The following is a 14988-nucleotide window of genomic DNA, read 5'->3' as shown; positions in this document are numbered from 1 at the left end:
TGTTTGAAATTTAATTTTTACGTTTGTTTGTACTGATAGCTTTATTGTGCGAGTTTACTGTTCCTGCAATTGCGTTTCTGCTGGTTTTGAATTCTGCACGTTTACTGTTTCTGCCTGTCAAACCGTTCGGTCTTTAACGTCACTGTTAGAGTCGTTCGTCCATCTTTCATCTGATTTTTACTTCCTCTGTGACGTTCGGCTTGTCTCTGTGTTCATGCTTGTTGTTTATCGACCGTTCGTTCTTAATCTTCATACCGTTCGGTCTGTTAGAGATCGAATGGCTCCTTCATTTATACTTACATCTACCGTTCGAGCCTCCTCTGTGCGCGCTGGACGAGCGTCCCTTCTGGGCGACAAGCGTCTGGACGAGCGTCCTCAGTCAGCGTTGTCCGCTAGCTGGGCGAGCGATCTCCGCTCTCTGGACGAGCGTCCAATTACTGGACGAGCGTCCACTTACTGGACGAGCGTCCACTTGCTGGACGAGCGTCCACTTGCTGGACGAGCGTCCACTTGCTGGACGAGCGTCCACTTGCTGGACGAGCCTCCTGTGCGCGCTGGACGAGCGTCCTCTGCGCGCTGGACGAGCGTCCCCTCTGGGCGCCAAACGTCTGTGCGAGCGTTCTCCGCTAGCTGGGCGAGCGATCTCCGCTCTCTGGACGAGCGTCCACTTGCTGGACGAGCGTCCTCTGCGCAGCCTCTCTGCGCGCTGGACGAGCGTCCCCTGCGTGCTGGACGAGCGTCCCCTGCGCGCTGGACGAGCGTCCCCTCTGGGCGACAAGCGTCTGGGCGAGCGTTCTCCGCTAGCTGGGCGAGCGATCTCCGCTCTCTGGACGAGCGTCCACATTCTGGACGAGCGTCCTCTCCGCGATGGACGAGCCTTCTCTGAGTGCTGGCCGAGCGTCCTCTGCGCTGCGCGCTGGACGAGCGTCCTTGCTTGCTGTTGGATGGGCGTTCTCTTCTCGATGCTGACAGCCAAATGATGCGCTCCTAACGTCCTAACGGCTCACAGTTGACGACGAACGGTCACAGCAACAGTCAAAAATAAACTTAGACAACATAGTTTGTAGAATACTATTTGGACGACTACTATTCACTGGGCACTTTAAGGAACGAACGTTACAACAGAACAAACGCCATTTACGAGCCGAACTCTATTTGGCCGAACGTCCCAAAATGCTTTGGACGCATACTACTGGACGAACGCTATCTGGGCGAGCGCTATCTGGACGAACGTCACTTTCCGAGCCGAACACTATTTTGGCGTACGTCATTTCCGAACGCCAGGAGGAACACAATTTGACCGAACGTCACAAAATTGATATGGACGAACGCTACTGGGCGAACGCTCAACACCAGGCCGAACACTTCTCTGGACGATCGCTACGGGACGAACGCTACGGACGAACGCTCAACAACAGGCCGAAACACTTCCGCTGACGAACGTCATAACTCGCTAATAATGCCGAACGTTATACCATTTGGAAGGACGAACGCTACACTCATAGGAAAGGACGAACGCTACACTCATAGGAAAGGACGAACGTTACACTCATAGGAAAGGACGAACGCTACACTCATAGGAAAGGACGAACGCTACACTTTAAGGACGAACGCACATGCAGTCAAAAGCCGTACGTTCATAGACGATTACAATCGAAACAAGATATATAAGCACCGTCTGGAACGAACGTACATAGATAACGACACTCAATAGGTAAACAGTGTTTGGGACGAACGCACATACAGTCAATATTGAGAAACCGAACGCCCACCATTTCTCTTACATCAAAACCGAACGTTTAAAAGGCTGAGGTGGAGTACTGTTTGGACGAGCGCTAACACACACGAAACCGAACGTCTAATATTACTATTTCTCAAAAGACCGAACGCTCTTAGCGAATGGGACGAACGTCCCATTTTCACTCCAAAATTTTGAACGAACGCGCGAATCTGCAGAATTCTGCAGATTTCGCAGGTTTTCCAGAAATCGAGAAAATCCCAACTTTCAAAATGACATTGATTTTTTAATGAATTTTTTTTAACACTTATTGGACATGCAAATGATCTTCAACCATTGATTATGTCATTTATTGAACATTTCTTTGATGATTTGTAACAAAAAATATGTACATTCAAACCTAATCATCACAATTTCAAAGAGTGATAAGAAATCCATAAATGACATTCGTACTATCCATTTTGTAACAACCCTAAATGTTGCAACACTTCATTCCTCCACACAATATGACGTCCGATGAAGAGTGACTAACTGTATTATTTTCATCTATAGATGGCTTACTGTTATCATCCTCGTCAGCAAACATATCATAATCACCTTCACCAGTGCTAGAGGCTTCTCCACTAGCCAAATGTTGATTTGATGGGCCTTCTTTTGCCCGGGCTAACTTCTCATATCCTTCTGAAAAGGGGAGAATGTAGAAGGCATAAGCATTAAGCAGTTAATACCACGAAACAGGCACCCTTCACTCCTTCTCATAAACCTAAATATCGACAACATCATAGAAAGAAGAAAGAAGAGCCAAGGAAAAATTGACAATTAATAACCTGCCCCAAAATCCAACACTTAACTAATATGGAGGCCCAAAGATAGTTTCTCCAAACACTAAGAATGAACAAACACCATGTATGATATTGATAATAGAACAATAAGTTCTATCTTGCATCATGACCATAATAACAACATAAGTTGAACAGTATTATAATAGTAAAACCAAGTAGTTAAATCAAATAAATTATAAAATCAAACAGCATATTACATCATGTTGTTAACAATGTAAACATAATGAAACAACAAAACATAATATAAGTAGAATAAAGCATAGTGTATAACACTAACCCGCTTCACGATCAAAAACCTCTCGCTTTTCATGATAAACATCTGCGAAAAAGGTCAAGGAGCCAAAGTTAAGCATAATGTAGGCATAGCAACTAAAGAAACAGTGAATCAAAACAAGCCGCATGACATAGAGTCTCATCAGCCTATCTAAATGATTACATGTTTACACAATGCATAATATCTACAAAGCCCGGAGGGATTAACTCAACTGTATTCACCATTCTCCATCAGCTTCATAGCATCCTCAGTTAGCTGGTCAAATACAACCTTAGTCTCAGCAGACATTTTTTCCTTTCTGTCACTGTTACCTTTTAGCCTTCTCAAGGCTTGCAAAACCTATTGGAAGAATATCGGTTAATACTGCCCAACTAATGAACCTCAAAAAACTCTTAACGAAGTAGATATATGATATATAATTCCAGCCTAGTCAAGTATAAAGATTTACAAGATATAAAGAGAACATGTAAATGAACATGATATAAAATTAATAATTGCAGTTAGATACAAGCCAAATATAACTTTAAACATTGTTTCTTATATTTTTATCTTTATGAACACCATTAATCCTTTATTTTGAAAAAATGGCAATTAACAGGCTTTCTCTGATAACGGTTTAGGGTTGCCATACTCAACTCAAGTTAAAAGTAAATTTGCATACGCAACTATGGAGTCAACAGCAGATTCGGGTTCTCTTATTTTCTGTATTTATTTGTTCCAACTTGAAAAGCACAATGTCAAAATTACACATTCCTTACACGTTCAGATTTGAGAGTAAAATATTTTTAACTGGATAATATTTTTTAAGAATATGAACTACCCTTAGCAAGAAATTCCACAACTCCTTGGCCACATAAAAATCCAATGATTGCTGTGAGACCCTTAATAATTAGCTTAAATTAATCCTGACATCTCACCCTTAATGCTTGCCACCTCATTCCCAGCCATTTAAAACCCACTTCCTAAGCTGATCACAATTCTGTCTGACGTGCACGAATCACCACGCTCATCATTCTCTGAAACATTAAAACGCACTAAACTCTGCATGCACACTCGCCACTTGTCACGTTGGAATCTTCTAAATCAGAGTTTGGTGTGCATGTGGCAACCTGTGACACGTTCTTCCAATTGAACGTTGGTTTAGCAAAACCAGACTTTTCGAAAACTCTCTCTCACTTGCACGAACTCATCTTCAACCTCTGAACTCACCCTTTCATCTTCTCCAACCTCTCTCTAAAAACCCTAAACTTCTCTCTACTGTAATCCTTACGTTTCTTCTCCAATCACGTTTGCAGCACCGTAGGAACACCCACTGCACTGAGAGCTATCCATTGGACCGAACAGCTTCAAAGACTGACACTGGTAAGTTCCTTTCGTAGTTCGTCCTTAGGTTCTGGAAAAATAGAGTTTTAGTTGCATGCAAACTGGTATTCTAAGTGTTCTGTAATCTGTGGTTAGATTTGGTTCTGGAAGAGTCAAGAATCCTAAGCAAAACGTAGTTGGACGAAGCCATTTTTATACATCTAGAACAAGCTTGAATTTCAATCCGGGTAAGGGAAGCTTATATGTTTAATTTATAATGAATGTTGAATGATCTGAGTTGCATGAATGAAGAATATAAGATTTGAGTTGTATGGATGATCACTGTTATTGTGCATGTATGAACTGCATGATGTTTGAGCTGTATGATTGACCACTGTTATGGAATCTGGTTTTCTGATTTTGATTTATCTGTCATGAACGATCACTGTTTGCGTGGATTGTATATATTGTTGGTGGTTTGAAATGCATGATGATTTGATTACGTATGAATGGAGTATGATTATGGTAGAGTTGGAATGATTAAAATGTTGAAATCTGTATGAGAATGATGTTAGTGATGAATTAAATCTGGAATGAAAGTTATAAAGTTATAAATTTGAAATCTGGAAAGTTCTGTTAAACTTGAGAAATCTGGAATTTTAATCTCCCCTCTGATAAGTGACGCTCGTCCCTGTACGGTCATAGACCGTTCGGGGTTCAGCAAAATAACTTAGATTTGGAATTCCTTCATTTGGAAGGAATTCTGCTCGAGAACGAGCGTCCCCAATTTAGTGAATGAGCGTTCGTTTCAGCTCAGCTTAGATAAATATTTGAAACTTTGCAAATACGTGACGTTCGGCCTTAAGTCGAACGTTCGTCCTCAGTGACGTTCGGCCTCATGTCGAGCGTTCTTCCTTAATGTCGTTCGGCCTTATGTCGAACGATCGTTCTATAGAGCGTTCGCCCTTATAGTGAACGTTCGTCTGAATTGGCGTTCTGTCTTATACCGAAGCGTTCGTCCTAAATAGCGCTCGGTCTGTATCCAGCGTTCGTTCTGATTTGTGCTCGGTCATTGACCTAGCGTTCGTCCAAAGCAGGGTTCGGTTTAAAACTGAACGCTCGTCCTTATTATTGAATTCTGAGCGAACAAAATTGACGTTCGTCCAAAGTAAATTTCTGAACGTTCGTTCATTTACAGTAAGAGTTGTTTTCTGTACTTTAACTCCTCTGGTTATTTATCCAAGCTATTCTTTATCTAAGTTATTCTGTAAGATATTTATTCTCTTAATTCAACCTAAAGTCTTTGTACTCAATATTTTCTAAGTATTACTCTGATTTTCTAAACTCAATCCCATTTAAACTATTTTAGTATTCTTAACGTCCGTAAGTGGACTATAGTTCGTTTCTTTTGTTCAGAAACGTGAAGTTAAATGCACTGTAATAAGTTCGTTCTTATTTTGATTAAAAGGATGCCTGTTGTTAATATATGAGAATGGAACAGAGAATGAGAATGTGAATAAAGGGAACTTGTTATTCTGGGCGAATGATACTTGGAAAGAATTATTGGAAATGGATTTTAACGAGCGTTCCAAGGAGGAACGTCTCAGATGTGTGAAATATTGAATGGTAAAGTATGAACCTGGATAAGTTAAGCCTCGCAGTCCATCCTGATATTCCGTGATACGCCTCTTCAAGTAGAAGGGGGTATTCATGCGTGGGAATGGCAGGAGACCCTAGTCCATTGAGTACTTCGGGCAGATAGGGTTAACCTCGAGTGGCAGCTGTTTGGTGTTACCCAGTTACTACATCACTCGGGTGCAAGGACGCTTGTAACTACATGGTTCATACGGTCCGGACGGTCTGTCTTATATGTATATTGATATGCTAATTTTATGATAAGTTTCATGTTGTATGCTTGAATTGAAGTGTGACTGTATGTGTTAATTGTATAAAATTAAATATTATAAGCTTACCCTTGCATTTCCATTGTGTTGTCCACTGTACATGTATACTCCGTCTTGTCAAATGCAATGATCATCCGTTGTGGATGTGAGCAGATGGTGGTGCATCCCTTGAAGCAATGCTGGAAGAAGAAAATTTGGACGACTCCAATCTGGTTGAAGTTGAAGTAAAGGCCGAGCCTTAGAGTGCTCGTTGTAGTTAGGCTGTATATGTTAGCATAGTTATAACGTTCGGCCACCTATTTTGTAAGGCCATTCGCCTTATTCATCTCTGATGTATTTTGGTGCTCGTTAGTTTATGTATTTAAGAGCGTTCACTCTTGGTTTCATTGTATGCGTTTATACGCGTCCTCTGTACTGATGCCGTTAGGCTTTTAATCCTGTTTTAATGCAAAGACTGTTTGTGATTACTGTTAATTGTAATTAATTCTGAATTATAGTGATTACTGTATTTTGGGATGTTACATTAGTGGTATCAGAGCAGTTTTGTTCTATTAAGGGACACTGTAGGGTTATGAGTGCACTGTGTTTTGCTGTGTGCTTATTGCATGTTTAATGAGTTATCACTATTTTAACTCTTAGACATTACTAACGATCGTTTGTTTTCTCTGTATCCAGAGAACAAATGGCACCTAGATTGCCTCCTCCTCCTCAACCGAATGAGTCCGAAACGTCCAACAACACTAGATTGTTGGAAACCGTGGTGGAAAGATTGCATCAACAGAACACCACGTTGCTGGAGCAAAACGCCACCTTGATGCAGCAAAACCAAGCTGCTATGCAAGGTTTGGAGGCCTCGCGTGTCAATTCTGAAAACACGCAAAGACAGTTGATGGAGATCTTGGCTGCAACTAGAGGTGCGCCTGGAGCATCTTCTTCAAACGCTGCTCAACCAAATGCTGAATGGAGTTTGGAGAGTTTTCTTCAGCACCATCCGTCCAAATTCAGTGGCAAGTGTTTTCCGGACGAGGCTGACCAATGGTTGAGGGACATGGAGAGGATTTTTAACGCCAAAAGGTGTCCGGATGAGAACAGGTTGGCGTATACAGAATACTTATTAACTGGAGAAGCAAGCCATTGGTGGGCGAGCACAAGGGCCATACTGGTAGACGCTCAACGCCCTATTACTTGGGAAGTATTCCGTAATAAGTTTTATGAGGAATATTTCCCTGACAGCGTAAAGTTTGCAAAGGAAGTGGAGTTTTTACAACTGGTTCAAGGTGGAATGTCTGTATCAGAATACACCAATAAGTTTAAACACCTTGTCCGATTTAATACAATGGCCACTAGTGAGGAGTGGCAGTGCAGAAAATTTGAGAACGGTTTGCGCAGTGATTTGAAGGTTGTAATTTCCAGCTTGTGTATCCGAACATTCCCTGCTATGGTGGAAAGAGCTAAGGTGTTAGAGAAGAATTTGGCAGAGGCAGAACGGTACAAGAAACAGCAAACAGTAAGGGGGCCAATTGTCTCAAGGGGGAATGTGAATCAGAGAGGATCCCCTTACGCTCGTCCAGCAGCCAACACAAGTGGATCTCAAGCCTTGATTCCTGCTGGACAGTCTGGGCAGCAAGGCAGTGTTGTGTGCTACAAGTGTGGAGGACCCCATTATCGTTCTTCATGCCCTCAACTGGTGGGAGTAAAATATTGCACTCGGTGTAGGCGTAATGGCCATCTGGAGAATGAGTGTAATATGGGCGGACGCGCAGTGATGAGGCCGCCAAACGCAGGAAGAAATCAGCAAGGAAGGGGTGGTCGAGCCCAAGCTACTGGGCGTGTGTACGCAATTACTGGTGCGGAAGCAGCAAGTTCAGGTACACTTATCACCAGTACTTGCTTGTTATATGGAATGCAATGTTGTGTGCTGTTTGATTCGGGGGCAACACACTCCTTCATATCGAAGGCGTGCGTTGATAAGTTGGGAATAACTGTGAGCGAGATGAATTTTGATTTGATGGTGTCAACACCAGCTGCGGGTGAAGTTAGGACGTCTACCATGTGTGTTAGATGCCCTATTGAGGTAGAAGGACGTAGGTACAAGGTGAATCTTATCTGTTTGCCTCTCAAAGACTTAGAAATAATTTTGGGAATGGATTGGTTAAATACCAATCGCATTCTCATAGATTGTGGCAAGAAGGAGTTAGTATTTCCTGAAGAAGATGAGGAATGTTTGGGTGTGACACTCGGTCAGTTGAAAGAAGATATTATGGAGGGCGCATCTTGCTTCTTGATCATGACGCATGAAGACCGAGAGGGTGCGGATGGAATTACTGAGAGTTCGTCCATTAAGTGCACTGAAGGACGAACGGTTGTGGACGAATTCCAGGATGTGTTTCCAGAAGAGATTCCTGGACTGCCTCCTGTGCGTGAAATTGAATTCACCATTGATTTGGTGACCACGGCAGCACCTATTTCAGTTCAACCATATCGGATGGCGCCTGCGGAGTTGGTTGAACTCAAGAAACAAATTGAAGAACTCATGGAGAAGCAATTCATAAGGCCAAGCGTGTCACCATGGGGAGCGCCTGTGCTTTTGGTGAAAAAGAAGGATGGCAGCTCTCGGTTATGTATAGACTACAGGCAATTGAACAAGCTGACCATCAAGAACAAATACCCGTTGCCAAGGATTGATGACTTGCTGGATCAACTGCATGGGGCAACGGTGTTCTCTAAGATTGATCTGCGTTCGGGATATCACCAAATCAGGGTGAAGGAGAATGACATCCAGAAAACAGCATTCAGATCTCGATATGGACACTACGAGTACGTGGTGATGCCATTTGGAGTAACGAACGCTCCTGCAGTGTTCATGGATTATATGAACCGTATTTTCAGGCCATATTTGGACAAGTTTGTGGTTGTTTTTATAGATGATATTCTCATCTACTCCAAGACACAAGCCGAGCATGAAGAACACTTGAGGGCAGTGCTGAGTGTGTTGAGGGAGAAGGAGTTGTATGCCAAACTGTCCAAGTGTGAATTTTGGATGAAGGAGGTGCAGTTTTTGGGCCATGTAGTCTCGGCTGGAGGTATTTCAGTGGATCCAGCTAAGGTGCGTGCAGTGTTGGAATGGAAGAGTCCTCGTTCAGTCACAGAAGTAAGAAGTTTCGTTGGTCTTGCGGGCTACTATAGGCGTTTTATTGAAGGATTTTCTAAGATAGTAGCACCCTTGACTCAGCTCACCAGGAAAGACCAACCGTTTGCGTGGACAGATTTATGTGAAGAACGTTTTCAAGAATTGAAGAATAAATTGACGAGCGCTCCAGTGCTAATTATTCCAGACACGTCCAAGCCTTTTGAAGTCTACTGTGACGCGTCTCATCAAGGGTTGGGCTGTGTACTGATGCAGGAGAAACGAGCAGTAGCTTACGCATCTCGTCAATTGAAAATCCATGAGAGGAACTACCCTACACACGATTTAGAATTGGCAGCTGTTGTGTTCGCATTGAAGATCTGGAGGCATTATCTTTACGGATCCACTTTCCAAGTCTTCAGTGATCACAAGAGCCTCAAGTATTTATTTGATCAAAAGGAGCTGAACATGAGGCAGAGGCGTTGGTTAGAATTTCTGAAAGACTATGAGTTTGAACTGCTCTATCACCCTGGAAAGGCCAACGTAGTTGCGGATGCTCTAAGCAGGAAGGCAGTGCATGTCTCGGTTATGATGGTGAAAGAGTTAAATTTGGTGGAGAGCTTCAGAGATCTAAGGTTGCAATTCGAATTAGAATCGAACAGCATCAAGTGCTGTAACCTTAGAATTTCCAGCAACGTGTTTGATCGTATCTGGATGAAGCAACGTGAGGATGAAGAATTGGTGAAGATCTTTGATGCACTCGGTACAGACAAAGCTAAGGAGTTTAATGCTGGGACAGATGGTATGTTACGTTACCTTGGTAGGACATGCATTCCCAATGATGGCGAGCTGAAGCGGATAATATTGGAGGAAGCACACCATAGTCGTCTTAGCATACACCCCGGTATGACTAAGATGTACCAAGATCTTAGACGTTCGTTTTGGTGGCCTGGAATGAAGAGTGATGTTGCACGCTTTGTGGCATCTTGCTTGACCTGTCAACGTGCAAAGGCTGAACACCAACGTCCAGGAGGGTTGCTTCAATCACTGGAAATTCCAGAATGGAAGTGGGACAGCATCTCCATGGATTTTGTGACTCACCTGCCACGAACAGTGAAGAATCATGACTCAATTTGGGTGATCGTGGACAGACTAACGAAGAGCGCTCACTTCCTACCAGTGAATTTGAAGATGTCAATGACGAATTTGGCTAAGTTGTATATCAAGGAGATCGTTCGTCTTCATGGAGTGCCCTCAAGTATCATTTCTGACCGAGACACGAGATTTACATCTCGGTTTTGGCAATCACTGCAAGGCGAATTGGGAAGCAAGCTGCAGATGAGTTCAGCATATCATCCTCAAACTGACGGCCAATCTGAACGTACCATCCAGACACTAGAAGATTTATTGAGGACGTGCGTCCTAGACCACTTAGGCGCATGGGATGAGGTCTTGCCACTGGTGGAGTTCATGTACAACAATAGTTTCCAATCTAGCATTGGAATGGCGCCGTTTGAAGCTCTCTATGGGAGGAAGTGCAGAACGCCACTTTGCTGGTTTCAAGAAGGGGAGAAAGTACTCACTGGACCTGAACTCATCCAGCAAACAACCGAGAAGGTTAAATTGATCCAAGACAGATTGAAGACGTCCCTGAGCAGGCAGAAATCTTATGCGGATAGAAGAAGGAGGCCTTTGGAGTTTGCTGCAGGAGATCACGTATTCTTGAGACTGAATCCAATCACTGGAGTGGGAAGAGTTGTTCGTCCAAAGAAGCTGTCTCCCAAGTTCATAGGACCGTATCAGATTTTAAAGAAGATTGGACCAGTAGCCTATGAACTCGCGTTACCTCCTCAATTATCAAATTTACATCCGGTCTTCCATGTGTCTCAGCTTAGGAGATACATATCTAATCCTTCTCATGTCTTGGAGCTGGAAAACATCCAACTGCACCAAGACAGAACGTTGGAACTACAACCAGTCCGCATTGAAGATGAACGTACCAAGCTGCATAAAGGAAAAGACATCCGTTTGGTAAAGATTGTATGGGACGAAAAGACTGGAGATTCAACGTGGGAAGTGGAGAGTGCAATGAGGAACTTATATCCACACCTATTCACGGGTAAGTTCTAAATTTTCGAGGACGAAAATTTTTGTAGTTATGGAGAATGTGAGACCCTTAATAATTAGCTTAAATTAATCCTGACATCTCACCCTTAATGCTTGCCACCTCATTCCCAGCCATTTAAAACCCACTTCCTAAGCTGATCACAATTCTGTCTGACGTGCACGAATCACCACGCTCATCATTCTCTGAAACATTAAAACGCACTAAACTCTGCATGCACACTCGCCACTTGTCACGTTGGAATCTTCTAAATCAGAGTTTGGTGTGCATGTGGCAACCTGTGACACGTTCTTCCAATTGAACGTTGGTTTAGCAAAACCAGACTTTTCGAAAACTCTCTCTCACTTGCACGAACTCATCTTCAACCTCTGAACTCACCCTTTCATCTTCTCCAACCTCTCTCTAAAAACCCTAAACTTCTCTCTACTGTAATCCTTACGTTTCTTCTCCAATCACGTTTGCAGCACCGTAGGAACACCCACTGCACTGAGAGCTATCCATTGGACCGAACAGCTTCAAAGACTGACACTGGTAAGTTCCTTTCGTAGTTCGTCCTTAGGTTCTGGAAAAATAGAGTTTTAGTTGCATGCAAACTGGTATTCTAAGTGTTCTGTAATCTGTGGTTAGATTTGGTTCTGGAAGAGTCAAGAATCCTAAGCAAAACGTAGTTGGACGAAGCCATTTTTATACATCTAGAACAAGCTTGAATTTCAATCCGGGTAAGGGAAGCTTATATGTTTAATTTATAATGAATGTTGAATGATCTGAGTTGCATGAATGAAGAATATAAGATTTGAGTTGTATGGATGATCACTGTTATTGTGCATGTATGAACTGCATGATGTTTGAGCTGTATGATTGACCACTGTTATGGAATCTGGTTTTCTGATTTTGATTTATCTGTCATGAACGATCACTGTTTGCGTGGATTGTATATATTGTTGGTGGTTTGAAATGCATGATGATTTGATTACGTATGAATGGAGTATGATTATGGTAGAGTTGGAATGATTAAAATGTTGAAATCTGTATGAGAATGATGTTAGTGATGAATTAAATCTGGAATGAAAGTTATAAAGTTATAAATTTGAAATCTGGAAAGTTCTGTTAAACTTGAGAAATCTGGAATTTTAATCTCCCCTCTGATAAGTGACGCTCGTCCCTGTACGGTCATAGACCGTTCGGGGTTCAGCAAAATAACTTAGATTTGGAATTCCTTCATTTGGAAGGAATTCTGCTCGAGAACGAGCGTCCCCAATTTAGTGAATGAGCGTTCGTTTCAGCTCAGCTTAGATAAATATTTGAAACTTTGCAAATACGTGACGTTCGGCCTTAAGTCGAACGTTCGTCCTCAGTGACGTTCGGCCTCATGTCGAGCGTTCTTCCTTAATGTCGTTCGGCCTTATGTCGAACGATCGTTCTATAGAGCGTTCGCCCTTATAGTGAACGTTCGTCTGAATTGGCGTTCTGTCTTATACCGAAGCGTTCGTCCTAAATAGCGCTCGGTCTGTATCCAGCGTTCGTTCTGATTTGTGCTCGGTCATTGACCTAGCGTTCGTCCAAAGCAGGGTTCGGTTTAAAACTGAACGCTCGTCCTTATTATTGAATTCTGAGCGAACAAAATTGACGTTCGTCCAAAGTAAATTTCTGAACGTTCGTTCATTTACAGTAAGAGTTGTTTTCTGTACTTTAACTCCTCTGGTTATTTATCCAAGCTATTCTTTATCTAAGTTATTCTGTAAGATATTTATTCTCTTAATTCAACCTAAAGTCTTTGTACTCAATATTTTCTAAGTATTACTCTGATTTTCTAAACTCAATCCCATTTAAACTATTTTAGTATTCTTAACGTCCGTAAGTGGACTATAGTTCGTTTCTTTTGTTCAGAAACGTGAAGTTAAATGCACTGTAATAAGTTCGTTCTTATTTTGATTAAAAGGATGCCTGTTGTTAATATATGAGAATGGAACAGAGAATGAGAATGTGAATAAAGGGAACTTGTTATTCTGGGCGAATGATACTTGGAAAGAATTATTGGAAATGGATTTTAACGAGCGTTCCAAGGAGGAACGTCTCAGATGTGTGAAATATTGAATGGTAAAGTATGAACCTGGATAAGTTAAGCCTCGCAGTCCATCCTGATATTCCGTGATACGCCTCTTCAAGTAGAAGGGGGTATTCATGCGTGGGAATGGCAGGAGACCCTAGTCCATTGAGTACTTCGGGCAGATAGGGTTAACCTCGAGTGGCAGCTGTTTGGTGTTACCCAGTTACTACATCACTCGGGTGCAAGGACGCTTGTAACTACATGGTTCATACGGTCCGGACGGTCTGTCTTATATGTATATTGATATGCTAATTTTATGATAAGTTTCATGTTGTATGCTTGAATTGAAGTGTGACTGTATGTGTTAATTGTATAAAATTAAATATTATAAGCTTACCCTTGCATTTCCATTGTGTTGTCCACTGTACATGTATACTCCGTCTTGTCAAATGCAATGATCATCCGTTGTGGATGTGAGCAGATGGTGGTGCATCCCTTGAAGCAATGCTGGAAGAAGAAAATTTGGACGACTCCAATCTGGTTGAAGTTGAAGTAAAGGCCGAGCCTTAGAGTGCTCGTTGTAGTTAGGCTGTATATGTTAGCATAGTTATAACGTTCGGCCACCTATTTTGTAAGGCCGTTCGCCTTATTCATCTCTGATGTATTTTGGTGCTCGTTAGTTTATGTATTTAAGAGCGTTCACTCTTGGTTTCATTGTATGCGTTTATACGCGTCCTCTGTACTGATGCCGTTAGGCTTTTAATCCTGTTTTAATGCAAAGACTGTTTGTGATTACTGTTAATTGTAATTAATTCTGAATTATAGTGATTACTGTATTTTGGGATGTTACAATTGCCTAAACAAATGGATGATCTACAACTACTCTGGAGTGAATTGGAAAATAAATATTGTATTTTACAATGATACTTCAGTAGAACAAAGAAATAAAAAATCAGAAAATTAAGAATGATAAAATACATACATACCGTTTCCCCAAGTTCAAGAACATTTGCAATCCGCCTCTTCATGACGGCAATATCTTTAGAAGAAAGGTCCGGCGGCACTCCGGGACAGGGACGGAAGCAGCTGGGACGAAGCGACACCTTCAACGCCTCCCTAAGTCGCTGGGCCGGAACGGACGGAACACGATGCCGTGTTCGCTTCGACCGGTCGACGTCGGACCCGCGGCGCCCCTGAAACGGAACGGGCTGGAGGCGTTCGATCTCTCCGACACGGCCTTCGACAGTGAACGGCGGCACTCCGGCAAGCACTCCGTCTCTCTCTCGCTCGTGAACCCTTTCTCCAACTCTCTCGTCTCTCTGTCTAGGTCACAGCATCCGTCCCCAATGTTCGCGCGGCTTCTCTCTACGAAGTTCGAAAATGAATTTCAAATTTGAAACGCAACTTTTACTCTGCCCGTGCCCGTCCCTCGCCACGTCACAATTGAAGCAGTTTTTCTCAGATTTCACCAGCTTTTTCCCTCAAAACGTGGACCGCTCATATGCTGACACGTGTGCTGTGTCGAAATGTTGTCAAAATTTGTTGTCTAAGTATCATTTTCCTATAATATATGCTGTCAAATGATTCTTTTTATTTTTTATGAAAATCGTCAGTCACACGCTTTTACAG

The 14988-nt window shown here is 42.5% G+C and overlaps 2 protein-coding genes across 2 annotated transcripts; both read right to left on the bottom strand.

Annotated features, from left to right (window-relative positions):
* Positions 1 to 379: 379 nt before the first annotated feature.
* On the bottom strand, positions 380 to 1137 carry LOC148195458 (uncharacterized). The gene is made up of 2 exons (XM_088095213.1): positions 1133 to 1137; positions 380 to 995 (listed from the first exon to the last, which is right to left on the bottom strand). The coding sequence occupies exons 1-2, from the start codon at positions 1135 to 1137 to the stop codon at positions 380 to 382; spliced, it is 621 nt and encodes a 206-aa protein (XP_087951339.1).
* Positions 1138 to 2210: 1073 nt separating this feature from the next.
* On the bottom strand, positions 2211 to 3209 carry LOC148195457 (uncharacterized). Its single transcript, XM_088095212.1, has 3 exons — positions 3067 to 3209; positions 2858 to 2899; positions 2211 to 2419 (listed from the first exon to the last, which is right to left on the bottom strand). The coding sequence occupies exons 1-3, from the start codon at positions 3140 to 3142 to the stop codon at positions 2211 to 2213; spliced, it is 327 nt and encodes a 108-aa protein (XP_087951338.1). The 5' UTR covers positions 3143 to 3209.
* Positions 3210 to 14988: the final 11779 nt, after the last annotated feature.

Source organism: Vigna umbellata, chromosome 7 (assembly GCF_029865625.1).
Source record: "Vigna umbellata cultivar VRB3 chromosome 7, Vumbellata_1.0, whole genome shotgun sequence".
Taxonomy (NCBI): Eukaryota; Viridiplantae; Streptophyta; class Magnoliopsida; order Fabales; family Fabaceae; genus Vigna; species Vigna umbellata.
Note: the sequence above shows the minus strand (reverse complement) of the source record. Positions and strands in the feature narration are given on the sequence as shown.